This window comes from Sus scrofa, chromosome 1 (assembly GCF_054392235.1).
Source record: "Sus scrofa isolate SSC_HxYL_T2T_F1_AM1 chromosome 1, Sscrofa_HxYL_maternal_Yorkshire_Landrace_v2.0, whole genome shotgun sequence".
In the NCBI taxonomy this organism is placed as follows: Eukaryota; Metazoa; Chordata; class Mammalia; order Artiodactyla; family Suidae; genus Sus; species Sus scrofa.
In genome coordinates this window covers 263199018-263213379 of record NC_139383.1, presented here as the reverse complement: position 1 = coordinate 263213379, position 14362 = coordinate 263199018, and the positions used below count along the sequence as shown (strand labels likewise).

Sequence of the window (14362 nt, the reverse complement as noted above, 5' to 3'; positions counted from 1 at the left end):
TCAGTTCCTTGTTCACAGTTAGAAATTATTATTCAGACTCTACCACTGACATTTGTAAGGAATGAACCATTACTATCTATAGGGCCTATTTCTTTGAGATCTGATTTCGTAATAGAAAACTGACAGTTTATTCTACATCATTTCACATTCCTTCCCTGAATTTTACTATCAATAGAGTCTCTTTAGATTTGGGGATATGTTTCTCTAGATGGTAGGGTCAAAATATCAACTTCCTAGAGTAAGCAAGTCAAGTTACGTAAGTGAGAAAACTCTGCAAATAGAAGACAAGATTTCGTGTCTAAAGGTAGCTGCTTCCTACCTGCCCCACTGAAATATGGGCCCATTGTTGTCAGCCTTTATAATCTTTCAAGACAAGCTTTTTTTTTTTTTTTTTGGTATGAAGTCACACACACCCACATCTTACCATGCAGACCAACTAAAACATGTCAAAGGGCCCAATCTTAGCTGTGACCTTTGCCAAGCAGAATGTTTGCACTCTGATAATAGGAAGCAGTACTTAGCATAGGCAAACTTTTAAAAAATAGAATTCTATTTTGCAAAAGACAATTCATCCAAAATAGCTGTTTTCAGCACCCATTTCCCCCCACCCCCCAAGCCCTCACCTATTTTCCCAGGCCTTTTACTCGCATGGCTGAGATGGCCCAGAAGCACATCATCAAGACTCCCAAGCCCAGAGCCAATGTCCAGAAGAACAGGCTGGGTGCTTTGCCCAAAGCAGTCCCTGAAGCCAGTTTACTGACTTGTTCCTATGCGTAGCGTTCTAGCAGTTCTGGCCATCACGTATTCAAACAGCATCCTGCATTCTCACTCAGCCACAAGTTCAGTAGCTTAAATGAGTTCTTTTCTACAATGAATCCAAAATGTTAAACTTATTCCCACAGCCTCAGAGAGTATCAGAGAAAGTATCAGAGTATCAAAGAAAAAGAAAAGAAACCTCAGAAACGATTAGCCCCATCCCTTCGTTCTACCAAAAAAAGAAACTACAATTCAGAAAGGTCAAATGGTTTGTCCAAGGTTAGAGGGAGTTGGTCAGCAAACTGGGACTGAACAGGGTTACCTGGCTCCAGTCAGGTCCTTTCAGTAACACTAGCCAGTAGTGAAGGGGGAAGCTAGGAGAGAGGGAAATCTGAAGAAGTTGGTAAGGTGGGCCCTGTGCACCCCTCTCCTGCATTTATATTCACATTTGGCCTTTTAGAATTATTTCCCATCTCCTACTACTTTCTTCTTTTTTCACATGCCTTTACCAACCCTCTCACTACCTACCAAAGTCAACATCCTTGCCAAGAAGAGGGGTGAATGACAGAAAGTATATTGTTTCCAGCTGCCAACCCATCAGAGTTGCAGCTATTCATCAAGGCTGTGGGAATTTACACCTCAGGTTTTTAATCAGGGAAACTGTGACTAAATTTCCCCCCGACCTTACTATATTCCAAGAATTACTCTGTAGAATGAAAGCCCCTATGTCTGATGAGGCCCGAGTTACTCTTGAACGTCTTCTCACATTCGTTGCACTCGTACTCTCTCCTTCCGGTATGAATCTTCAGGTGTTCTACAAGGATGGAGCTTCGACTGAAGGTTGCCCCACAATAGTTACACTCATAGGGTTTCTCTCCAGTGTGAATCCGATGATGTTCGTTAAGAGATGAGCTCTGACTGAAGGATTTTCCACAGTCCTTACATTTATAAGGCTTCACGCCCGTATGAATTCTCTGATGACGGCTAAGGAGCGAATGAGTGGGGAAGGCTTTCTCACACTGGGTACACTTGTAGGGTTTCTCTCCTGAATGCAGTCTCTGGTGATAAATGACAGATGTGAAATGGCTAAAAGTCATCCCGCAATCATTACACAAATACGGTTTCTCTCCAGTGTGAATTCTCTGATGGCGAGTAAGGCAAGAATTCTGTCTGAAGGCTTTCCCACACTCACCACACTTATAGGGCTTCTCTCCAGTATGAATTCTCTGATGTTTGGAAAGGGATGAGCTGTGACTGAAGGATTTTCCACAATTGTTACACGTGTAGGGTTTCTCTCCAGTATGAATTCGCTGATGCTGAATGAGAGATGAGCTGTCACTAAAGGGCCTCCCACACTCCTTACATTTATAGGGTTTCTCTCCAGTATGAACTCGCTGATGTTTAATGAGGTGGGCGCTTAGGGTGAAAGATTTTCCACAGTCATCGCACTTGAAGGGCTTCTCTCCACTGTGGGTTCTATGATGTGGTGTGAGTGACGAGCTGTCACTGAAAGCTTTTCCACACTCATTGCACATATAGGGTTTTTCTCCAGTGTGAATTCTCCTATGTTTGGTCAGTGAGGCACTATAGCCAAAGGCTTTTCCACATTTGCTACAGGTATGGGTTTTTTCCCCACTCTCAGCTCCCTCATCTTTATCTACGGTTGTATCTTGACCTAAATTTTTCCTACATTTTTCACATATAGAGCTCTTTTTCTTACCAAGGCATGAGCTTTGAGTAAAGGCTACCCCACAGTTACTGCACGTGTGGGTCTTCCCAAAATGCATTTTCTGATGTTTCTGATGTTCAGTCAGAGAGGAAGAGTGACTTAAGGCTTTCCTGCCTTCATTACATTTCCGTGGCTTTTCTCCACCATGTTCTTTGCGGTTCGGAACAAGATCTGAATGAAAACTAAAGGGTTTCTTGCATTCGTTATACCTCCGAGATTTCTTCCTTAAATAGACTCTCAGGTGTTTAATTAGGTTTGAAGGTGGTTTGAAGCTATTTCCAAAGGGGCTCTTTTGTGTGGCTGCTACTTGTGAATGTTCCTTATCACTACGACCCTCCTCTAATCTGCCAGAACGTTTCCAGGACTCTCCTGTCAAGTTACAATCCCTATTCATTAGATATCTTTCTATTATTTTATCTAAAGTCGATTCTTCCACAAGAACGTCTTGATTGCCACCAGATTCCTTCCATTCACCGCTAAGTTCATACTCTAAAAGAAATAACAAATAGAATATTTCCTGTTTGCAATAAAGGAAGCTGCTGCACTAGGGACTTAAATAGGAATAGAGATGGTAGAGATGGTAAGGAATAGGGTGTGGATAATTGTCAGAGTCTTATGAGACAGGGAAGGGAAAGTAACATGTGGATACCGGGTAAACTCAGAGCTCAGAAAAAACACTGAGGAAGATGAAAGGTTTATGCTTTATAGCTAGAGATGCAAGTTCTCACCCTTATTTCCAATTTCTATAATAGGTTCAAACTTTTCCTCCTTACATCCAATCTGCTTTCTTTCCACATGATAATAACGATAGTGCATTTATCAAATAATTACCCAATGCCAGGTCCTATACACTTTAATTGCATTTCACTTACATTTTACCATAAGACCATGAAGTAGGTCCTATCATCGCACCTGTTTTATGGATGTGGCAACGAGGCACACAGGGTGTGAAGTAGCTTGCCCAAGGTCACATGTACCTTAAAAGGTAGAGCCAGATTTTTAACCCAGACTGACACCAAGACCCACATTTTGATCCATATGCCATACTGCCTCTCCTCAAAGCAGCCAAACAGCACTAAGTTCATAAAAAATGTTAATCACATCGCAGATGCACAACACATTCGCTAGCCTTTCCAAGGTTACCATGATCTGGCCCTACCTTAAAGATACCCTAGCCAGGTAACCATTTACCGGCCCTCCCACATGACTGCATTTTCAGTCCTGTTTTTTCAATCTTCATACTGCCTAGAATTCAATCCCTTAGCACCTTCACCAGCACACAAATTTGATAGGGCCTAGGGTTTAAATCCAATAGTCTCTAACACTGTACTCTCAAGGTTTATGCTCCTCTCAGGACCCTGAATTCATTTTCTAACCACATCACTCACACTAGCTCTTAATCAAGAGATCACAGTGTCACGTTCACAAAGCTACTTTTTAACCAGATGATTATAAAATACAAAACCCCAGGTAGCTCTCGAGACTCTGAGGAGGGTCCCCTCTTTGGTCTCAGTTGCTGACATGTCTCCAGACTAAGAAAGACCTGGAAGCTTCAGGGCACAAGCCATGGGCACAGCTGCTACGGCAAATGCCAGAAGCATCCAGGAGGCCAGGGTAATGCTGGTGGCACATGTCGCCACAGGCTCAATTTTGACCAGTACCACCCAGATTACTCTGGAAAAGTTGGTGTGAGTCACTACCACCTAATAGGGAACAAGGGCTTCTGCCCACCTGGCAACCTGGATAAACTATGGTCCTTGGTCAGTGGGCAGATAAGGGTAAATGCTGCCAAAAACAAGACTGGAATTGCTCCTACCACTGATGTGCTATGATTGGGCTACTACAAAGTTTTGGGGAAGGGCAAGCTCCCAAAGCAGCATGTCACCCTAAAGGCCAAATTTTTCAGCAGAAGAGCTGAGATTAAGAATGAGGGAGCAGGGAGTTCCTGTCATGGCATAGCGGAAACGAATCCCACCAGGAACCATGAAGTTGCAAGTTCGATTCCTGGCCTTGCTCATTGGATTAAAGATCCAGCATTGCAGTGAGCTGTGGTGTAGGTCGCAGACATGGTTTGGATCTGGCTTTGGTGTGGCTGTGGCATAGGCCGGCAGCTACAGCTCCAACTCAACCCCTAGTTTGGGAACCTCCTCATGCTGGGGTACGGCCCTAAAAAGACAAAAAAAAAAAAAAAAAAAAAAAAAGAAAGAAAAGAAAAGAATGAGGGAAGGGAGTCTGGGGGGAGGGGGAGGCGGCTCTATCCTGGTAGCTTGAAGCCACACGGAAGGAGGTTCATGAAATGCTAACAAACGCTTTTCAAAAAAAAATAATAAAATAAAACACAAAAGCCTATTACCCAGAAGTTAACCATTACTGAACATTCTGCATGTTTTTTCTGGAAATTTTTCTACATATTTTAGGATAGAAAAATCTAGGTATAATATTTAAGATTACTTTTTTCATTCACAGTTCTTTCCCACATCATTGGTTTATTCTTCATACAGATAATTTTAATCAGTTACACAATAATCCATCATAGATATATACTGTTTGTTTAATTAGCTTCTCATTAAATTTTTCTCAAATGATTACTGTTTCCTCAGAAGGGAGTCATAAAACTGGAATTATTGAACCAAAGGGAAGAGAAGTTCTATCACCAAATAACACATGATGAGAAGTATCTGAGTATTCATTTCTGGTCAAATGCTCTTTCTCTAAACCTTTGCAAATTTGATTCATAATAAATAGTGCTGTTCTTTAAATGTAAATTACATCGTTGACCAGTGACCTGGAACATGTTTTTCATGTTCACAGCTACTTAAATTTTTTTTTAAATGGCTGTACCCACAGCTTATGGAAGTTCCCAGGGCAGGGATTGAATCCCAGCTGCAGCTGTGGTAATGCCAGATCTTTAGCCCACTACACCAGGCAGGGGTCAAACGTTTGCCTCCAAAGCGTCCAGAGCCACTGCAATAGGATTCTTACCCCACTTTGCCACAAGGGGAACTCTGAAATTTTATTTTTGTCAGTCATCTACTGAAGTTCTCTGCTCACTTTTCTAACAGACTCAGTATTCCCTACTGATTTGCATGAACGTTTTATAAATCAGGGCTACAGATTCTGGCTTTTCCAAAAACTTTCCCTCCAATCCACTATAAATGACTTTTAAAATAAGTTATACATCTCGGAGTTCCCTTCATGGTTCAGCGGTTAATGAACCTGACTAGGATCCGTGAGATGCGGGTTTGATCCCTGGCCTCACTCAGTGAGTTAAGGATCCGGCGTTGCTGTGAGCTGAGGTATAGCGTGCCGACACAGCTCGGATCCTGTGTTGCTATGGATGTGGTATAGGCTGGCAGCTATAGCTCTGATTCAACCCCTAGTCTGAGAAACTCCATCCATGAAAACATGCCTCTCAGCCCTCCTCTGGACCACTGAGCCAACAGCCCTGGCTACTGCTCAATGACTGCACCATGCCATCATACCAAGGCCACTTTTGCATGGGTGCCCCATCAGTGACAAGAACAGCAAGGATATTTAGGCCTATTCCTGTGAGGCACACAATTCTGGCAGGTAACTCTGGTGAGAGGACTTTTTTGGCTCTGTCAAAACTTTCTTTTTTTCTTTTTCTTTTTTTGCTTTTTAGGGCCACACCCGAAGCATATGGAGGTTCCTAGGCTAGGGTCGAATCGGAGCTATAGCTGCCAGCCAAAGCCACAGCCACAGCCACACCAGATCTAGGCCATGTCTGTGATCCACACCACAGCTCACTGCAATGCTTGATCCTTAACCCACTGAATGAGGCCAGGGATTGAACCTGCAACCTTATGGTTCCTAGTCAGATTCATTTCTGCTGTGCCATGATGGGAACTCCTGTCAAAACTTTCTTAACCTGCACTTCAATCTAAGATTCTTCCTCCCCAATATTCCTTCCTTTCCTCTCTGATCACTGGTGTCAGACCTGCATCACACTGACAGCAACCCCAGCTTGAATCAGTTCCCTCCCCTCTTCCCTTCTCTGGAATTCTCCCCAGGACATGGCTAATCATATCTTGGTGTCGACTTCTCAGAGGACCCAACTAACAGTCACCCCTCTTAAAATGAACATTCCAGGAAAGCAAGACCTATATTCTAACCATCTTTCTACTTGAGTACGTAGCCCACCCAATATTTCAAAAGCTCTTCCAAACGACTTGGTAAGTAACTGCTTCAACTTCCTCCTCTACTTTTCACCAACTCACCTCGTCTGGAGCTTTTTGAGATTTTCTGCAGCAGCCGTGGCAATCCAGCCCACTTTAGCTGGGAAATCAAATCTAATTTCGAAACTGGAAAGCCTGCTCATAAGAGAAAAGAATAGAAAATGGCTATTTTTGCCTAGAATCAAGATATTCCAACATTCACAGCCTCTGGTTCTCCAGGGGGGAGATGCTATTAAATACAGACTTCAACACTGGAATTTGAGGAGAAAAATGGGGGCGGTATAGCCATGATGACAGCAAAATGACCCTTAACATTTCCAGTCCAATGAAGCAAAGACTCCTTTTTTTGGAGAAGACACTGCAGAGAAGTATATTTTTAGGACCCATTTTTAGGATTAGTCACATCATCGTTCTGAGCCCAGTCAAAACAGTTATTTTACCTTTTAATAATAGTGGACAAAAAGTTACCCCCCTTAGATGCTAGATCATGGAGAGAAGATGTCTTTACCCAGAAACTCTAGGCTCCTAAAGTTCTCCAGCAGCACCTCCTTATATATGTCCTTCTGAAAGGGCTCCAGCTTCCTCCACTCTCCTCTGGAGAAGGTCACAGCCACATCCTTGAGCGTCATGGATTCCTAGACACCAAAGAGAGCCTTTTTGTACTGGGTTATTCCCAAAGAGATCCTAAGAATTCGGAGAAGTGGTCAGGATATAAAAATAATCGTTTTGATAATATTCAAGTTTTTAAGAATTCCAAAGCAAACTATAAGGTAGCTATTATATGCCAACTACAAGTGATATAGAACAGGATTATGATATGATCCCCGCCTTTTCCATTTAGCCCCTGGTGTGAAACGCTGTACAAGGATTCTCTGGAATGTCTAACAATGATCGACTTCACCTTAATACAATGATTTCCAGGATTAACAGAAAATGTTAAACGAAGGATACGAATTACATTCCCCAACCCCAAATCCAAATGAATATAAGTTAGGCCATAACTAAATATGTAAGAGTAGTATCAGTGACTACATTCCAAATTTCAATTTCCAGTTGGTTGTTAAGTAGCAATTACCTTCTACAGCAATCAAACAAGAACCTGGGCTCAACAACCCAAACTCACACTGACAATTACTCCAAATCACAAATTAGCCCAGTAAATCATGAAAACACATTTCAGCATCCCCTGCATGATGTGTGAGGCAGTACAGCAGTGTGGCGGTTAGCGCTTGCAGTAGCTTCCTGTGGGTGCTGTAATAAATGACCATAACTAGGGCTAAAAAAAATATCAGAAGGGTATTCTCCCCTGATTCAAGTGGCCAGAAGCTGGGTGGAAGAGCATTCCCTTCAGAGGCTCTAAGGGTTCCCTGCCTCTTTCAGCTTTTCTCAGCTGCCAGTGTTCCTTGGGGTTCTTCTGTTTGCACCCTTATCATTCCAATCTTCTTCTAGGCTCCTAAAGTTCATTGCTTCTTCCTGTTTTCGTGTTTAGTCTCTCTCTTCTAAGTACACTTGTGATGGCGTTTATGGTCCACCCATATAATCCAGAACAATTTCAATTCATATCCTTATCACATTTGCAAGGACTTCGCTTCCAAATAAAGCAACAATCTCAGGTGCCAGGGATCTCGAAAGGGACAAATTCTGGGGAGCTGCTATTATCCTACCACAGCACTATCATTTACTACCGTGAGTAAGAAGTGTTTCCCCACAACTGATACTTACTGGTATATAGGAAATTTGCTGATTTGTAACTAGCTACTTTTCTCAGCTACTCTATGAGTTTCAGTACTTGTCTGGTTGCTTCTCTGAGATTTTCCAAAGACGTTACCTACAAATAACACACACTTGCTCCTTTCATACCAATACCCACCTCATTTCTTTCTTATCATGCTGCATTGACTAGAATACTCCAAAAATATTCTTTAAATAGCACTAAGGTGAGACAGCCTTATCTTTCTGCTGGCATTGTGAAGACTGCTTTTTATTTTTCAACTCTATCCAGCTGGAGACTTTTTTTTTTTTAATCATGTTCGGGAAATAAAATTCTATTTCCACCTGACTAATTGTATGAGGAGAAACTGCTGAATTTTAATGAATGGTTTTGTTTTTATTATTAGTCAGACTTCTGATCAATCCTGGTAACTGAAGTAAAATAGCACATTTTACTATTTCACAGATGAACTCTAAGAACTGTGAAGACTGTGAGAAAAAGAAGATTGTCTTTAGTTATTCTAGTGTCTTCATATCACTCAGGAGAAGCTCAGTGTGCATTCACTTAAGAATGAAAACTCGGGAGTTCCCGTTGTGGGTCAGCAGGTTACAACACTGACTAGAATCCATGAAGATATGGGTTCCGTCCCCAGCCTCACTCAGTGGGTTAAGGATCTGATGTTGCCGTGAGCTGTGGTGTAGGCCAGCAGCTGCAGCTCTGATTTGACCCCTAGCCTGGGAATGTCCATATGTTGCAGGTGCAGCCCTAAAAAGCACACACACAAAAAAAGAATGACAACTCTCACAATATATGGTGACAGATGTTAACCAGACTTAATATGGCCATTTCACAATATATACAAATTTTCAATCATTACATTGTATACCTGAAACTAATACAATGTTGCATGTCAATTAGACCTCAATTAGAAAATTAACTTGGAGTTCCCATCGTGGCTCAGTGGTTAGCTCACCCAACTAGGATCCATGAGGATGAGGGTTTGATCCCTGGCCTTGTTCAGTGGGTTAAGGATCTGGCATTGCCGTGAACTGTGGTGTAGATGGCAGACGTGGCCTGGATCTGGCATTGCTGTGGCTGTGGTGTAGGCTGGCAGCTGTAGCTCCAATTGACCCCTAGCCTGGGAACTTTCATATGCCACAGGTGTGGCCCTAAAAGGACCAAAAGACAAAACAAAAAGAAAATTAAAAAGATGAAAAATGGTCAAAACAAAACAAAAAAAAATGTATGGGAGTTTCCTGGTAGCTCAGTTGATTAAGAACCAGGTGTTGTCACTTCTATGGTCCTGGCCACTGCTGTGGTGCAAGTTTGATCCTTGGCCCCAGAAATTCCACATACTATGAGTGCAACCAGGAAACAAACAAACCAGGAATGAAAACCAGTGAAGGAACGCTCACCTGGGACTCAGTACTGGGAAGAACAGAAACCGTTTTATCTTCTTCAGTGTTCTCCTCTTGGGAAACAGCAGAATCTTGAGAAACTGGATCTAGGAAGGGGGTAAAAAAAACAGTCCAGTTTTTCATATGGGCTCCACGGACTGAAAATTATTAGATACATCCTTCTGGAGAAAGGGGTCAGAAAAAGAGGGAAAAAGGAGTTCCCATTGTGGCACAGTGGTTAACGAATCTGACTAGGAACCATGAGGTTGTGGGTTCGATCCCTGCTCTTGCTCAGTGGGTTAACGACCCAGCGTTGCTGTGAGCTGTGGTGTAGGTCGCAGATGCGGCTCGGATCCGTGTTGCTGTGGCTCTGGCGTAGGCTGGCAGCTACAGCTCCGATTCGACCCCTAGCCTGGGAACCTCCATATGCCGTGGGAGCAGCCCCAAAAATGGCAAAAAAGACAGAAAAAAAAAAAGAGGGGAAAAAAAAAATCTTTCCTATGCTTTTAAAACAGAGAGGATGGCCACAGATAGTTTCTTATTAAAACCCAAGCTTTCCCCCTTACCCATAAAATACTCTTTCAATTCCTAAGCTCACAAAAACTGATTTCGTTCATTCCACATACTCAGTTTTATTGTTTTTAATTTTCATCATCATTTAAAAAATATTTACAAGATGTATAAGGTGAAACAGTGTATTTGTTTTATGTATTGATTTGTTTTCTTCACAGTCCTAGCACAATGATTTGCACCAGAGTCACTTATGGAAGGAAAGCCAGTCTTAAGAACAAGCTCCACCTCTGGGGTTACCAGCAGATTCCTAAAGATGGAAATCAGGAATTCTGAATGTATGATTTATATGTATTAAATACCTTGAGATGTCAACAGCTCTTCTTCTAATTAAAATCATTATTGTATTTTCTCATGAAAAGAATTTTAGGCAGCTTATTGATGAGACAATAAAAGTTAACAATTAGAATCATGTAAAAACAGGAAAAAAGGATTATTTTAAGGAAATTGTTATATCTTATGGAATATCACAGTAATCAATTCATGGAATTCTTTATTGCAGGGGCCTCCACAGAGAGGAGGAAGCATGATGTTGCAGTGACAGACAAGCAGGAAAGGCACCAGGAAACTCAAAATTTTGGATACACCAATTAACTGTGTCACCACAAATGAAGTCTGTGGAGCTAAACACTATTTCCCCTATCTCAGAACTCTTGGTAGACTACAAAGCCACACATACATTTTGAGGGCCTTAAGGTCAATATTTGAAATATTTGTAGCATATATTAGAGGGATTTTATAAAAACTGAACCACATGCCCTCAAAGGGCCATCCACCACTGCAAAATCTATCAATGTTTTGCAATGCTATAATTCAGTTTTACATTTTATATACTTACATATAATATATAATAATGTAAATAAAAAATATAAGTCAGCTGTTCCTTCCCTAAGGCTGTAGAACTGCACTAACCCATTAGGTGGAGTTACCTACCACATATGGCTATTCAAGTTTAAATTTAATTAAAAATTCAATTCTTGGAGTTCCCTTGGGGTGCAATGGGTTAAGAACCCGTCATTGTCACTGCAGTGGCTTGGGCTGCTGCTGTGGCAAGAGTTCGATCTCTGACCTGGGAACTTTCACATGTCGCCAGTGCAACCAAAAAAAAAAAAAAAAAAATTCTCCTCTTTATTTGCACTAGCCACATTTCGTGTGCTTAACAGTACAGAGCATATTTCCATTATTGCAGATACTGGACAGTCCCACTCAAGAAACATGTGATGCACACACTGGGGCTAAAAGCTGAGCCCTGGCCTGGATGATGTGCCTGCGACTTCAAACATTTTCAGATCATTTCTTTCTCTCCTGTGTACTGAGGTCCCCTTGCCCAAGGGTGAAGGGAAAGAAATTAATATTTCTCGAACATCTTCCAAGTATTATACTTCATCTGGTTTAATCCTCCCTTTTGCTAGAGTAGTAAGTTAAAGTTCTGAGAGGTTACGCAGCGTGCCCCAGGTCACACAGTAAATGGCAGAGCCAATTCAAAGCCAGTCCCAACTCTTTCGTAATGAAGTGCTTTCTGTGGGCGAGTTTACCCTCAAGTCTTGAGACCTCTCCCACTCCCTCCCTCTGTCTATAACTCTCACCTTCCTTTTCTTCAAGCATTTGGGTCAAATCCTCTACTAGGGTCACCACTTCCTCGCTACTCTCAGGATGTTGGGACTTTACCCAAATCCTGATCTCTGCAGGTAAAATGGTTAGGAACTGCTCAAAGACCAAAAGCTCTAGAATCTGCTCCTTTGTGTGAATGTCTGGTCTCAGCCACTGAGTGCAGAGCTCCCACAGTTGATTCAGGGTTTTTCTGGGTCCAGCCTCTTCTGAGTAACAAAACCACCTAAACCTCTGCCTGAAAGACTCTGGGTCAGCAACGTCTCCTCTTAGGAGAGCTTCTTGATCTCCAGGGGTCTCCATCCTTAGGACCCTGTTTTGTTCACTTGCGACCAGAGTTGGAGGGTCTGCGGAGATGGCTGTCATCTCGTTCAGGCTATTCCGGCTTCTAACGTGTATCCCCAGGAGGAATCCAGGCCCCTTTAGACTGTGAGTGTCAGCACAGACCACCGACAGGCACTCTCCAGCAAAATATCAAGTGTTCCAAGGAGTCACTTTCTGGTCTTGCAGAAACTGTCAAGAAATATAAGATATTAAATAAGTGAAACACATTGTTAATCTTAAAAACATTGTTCTTGGTTTGATTCTGCTACATGTCCTTATATACACATTCTCAGAGGCCTAGACCAGCCCTACGCAGCTACTAGATTAAAGGAATAATTTTCTCTGGAGAGGAAAAGCCGAGGAGTTACTTAAAGGTAACCGCCAGGAAAACAGTAGCTTCAGACAAAATACTCCTCATAAGCAAAACATATCAGGAAAGGGTCATTGCTATAGGATCCACTCACAAATCCTTCAACTCCTGCTCTCAACCATTTCCTCCCGGCTGCTCAATGCAGAAGCATAATTTCATATCTGACTTTCAAATTTCTCACATAATCAATAAGCAGGTTCTGATGGTTTTAGTTCCCCTCCTCTGCTCTTCAAACCACCTCAGAACAGGGACAGGCTTCTTCAACTCAGCCTCACACCACAGCTAAAGGATTCCTTTTAATATGCAAAATATGGTCCTAACGCTGCCCAGCTGTCTCAGGATAAAATTCAAATGCAGAAGCCAGGCAGGAAGATCTAGAAGCCCTGCCCTGATGACCTCCCCTCGAGCTCTAGCTGCCCCTGATGACCACGGCAGCCATTGAGAAGTATTCCTCCATTTCCAGAAACTCCTTCCTCTTCCCCCTTTGCACTGGAGGCATTCTTTCTCCTTGGAGTGCTACCTTCTTTTCCTCCCCCACCAAACTTACTCATTCTTTAATACCTGACTCCTTTCAATGGTCCCCTCCAAGAGGCTTTCTCTGGCTCCCAAGTGCTCTTCCGCACAGAGCCTACCCTGTATTGCGGGCATCCTCTCAGTCCACAAATAACTGACCATCTACAATGACTTGGGAACCGGGCACTATGGAGACGGGCGTGGATGGGTCGGATCAGGGTCCTGACCCTCACAGAGCACCCAAGAGATGAGCTACTCTTCGGCGAGGGAGGACTCTCTCCTCCTTTTGCAACTATCCTACCAATTAATTACCCACCTCCCAGCACGGAGCCCTACACACAGTATGCATGACGTCATTTATTCCTCCGCCAAAGATTAGGCGCCCACCACATTTTACTTGCCGCCGCGCTGGGCACATGGGACTCTGCAGTGGCTAAAACACTCGTTGCGATCTCCAGGGAGCTTACAATAAAGGCTCCGCGAAAATGTGACGCAGGCAGAAAGTAGTTCTCAAACGGGAAGGAGGGGGGATTTGCCACCAGGCAACGTTTGGCAATGTCCGAAGACATTTTGGCTATCACGCCAGGGGAGGAAAGATGCTACTGGTACCTGATGAGTGGAAACAGAGATGCTGCTGAACATCCCGCAATACACGGGACCGCCCCCTCCCCCGCGCACTCACAATGAATTTTCCCGCCCAAAACACCAAAGTACCGAAGTTGTAAGACCATGGGCGCAGAGAAGGGAGAGGGGAAAGCTCCATCCGGGAGCGCGCCCACCTCCCGCAAAAGCTGCGGCGTTGGGAGTGCACAGCGAGACGCCCCTCGGTCCCCACCCCGCCAACAGGTGCGCCCTTGGAGCCAAAGACCCAGACTCGGCCCCCAAACTAGGGGCCCGGGGCAACCACTACCTGCGTCAGGACTCGCAGCCACAACCAACACCACCGCAATGAGCTTCTAGAAGCTGGTCCTGCAGGGGCTGCGCGCGCAAGCTGGAGGAGTGGTCCACTGCGCCTGCGCAAGGGCGCAGAACTACGATTCCCGGGATGCGCTTGTCCCGCTTTGCGGAAAGACCTGAGTTTTCCATAGGCTCCCACCCCGGCCTGTTGCGCATGGTCTTTGGGAAGCAGCGGGTGGTCTCAACCGAGGAATTATTGCTGCGCCAGAGGCCTAAAGGCCTAGAACTACC

General features: G+C 43.6%; 1 protein-coding gene and 1 pseudogene across 2 annotated transcripts; one reads left to right on the top strand and one right to left on the bottom strand.

The window, feature by feature from the left end:
* Positions 1 to 532: 532 nt before the first annotated feature.
* ZNF483 (zinc finger protein 483) lies at positions 533 to 14124 on the bottom strand. 2 transcript variants are annotated; one of them, XM_084992301.1, is made up of 6 exons: positions 14085 to 14124; positions 11429 to 12480; positions 9808 to 10201; positions 7190 to 7316; positions 6724 to 6816; positions 533 to 2974 (listed from the first exon to the last, which is right to left on the bottom strand). In XM_084992301.1, exons 3-6 carry the CDS (start codon positions 9931 to 9933, stop codon positions 1458 to 1460), a joined length of 1863 nt encoding a protein of 620 aa, XP_084848427.1. In that variant the 5' UTR covers positions 9934 to 10201; positions 11429 to 12480; positions 14085 to 14124; the 3' UTR covers positions 533 to 1457. The 2 variants fall into 2 exon arrangements, with proteins under 2 accessions (XP_084848427.1, XP_084848418.1); XM_084992292.1 differs by having other exon boundaries at positions 9808 to 9896; positions 11946 to 12480.
* Positions 3630 to 6682, top strand: LOC146407147 (large ribosomal subunit protein uL15 pseudogene; annotated as a pseudogene).
* Positions 14125 to 14362: the final 238 nt, after the last annotated feature.

Bases quoted from the DNA above. Each gene is read 5' to 3' on its own strand.
- ZNF483 (XM_084992292.1), bottom strand. From the start codon at position 12,333: ATGACAGCCATCTCCGCAGACCCTCCAACTCTGGTCGCAAGTGAACAA. The intron at 7,317-9,807 runs GTGAGCGTTCCT...TTTGGTGTCTAG, and splicing joins TTCCCAGTACTGAGTCCCAG to GAATCCATGACGCTCAAGGA. The intron at 2,975-6,723 runs GTGAGTTGGTGA...TATTTCTTTTAG, and splicing joins CTCAAAAAGCTCCAGACGAG to AGTATGAACTTAGCGGTGAA.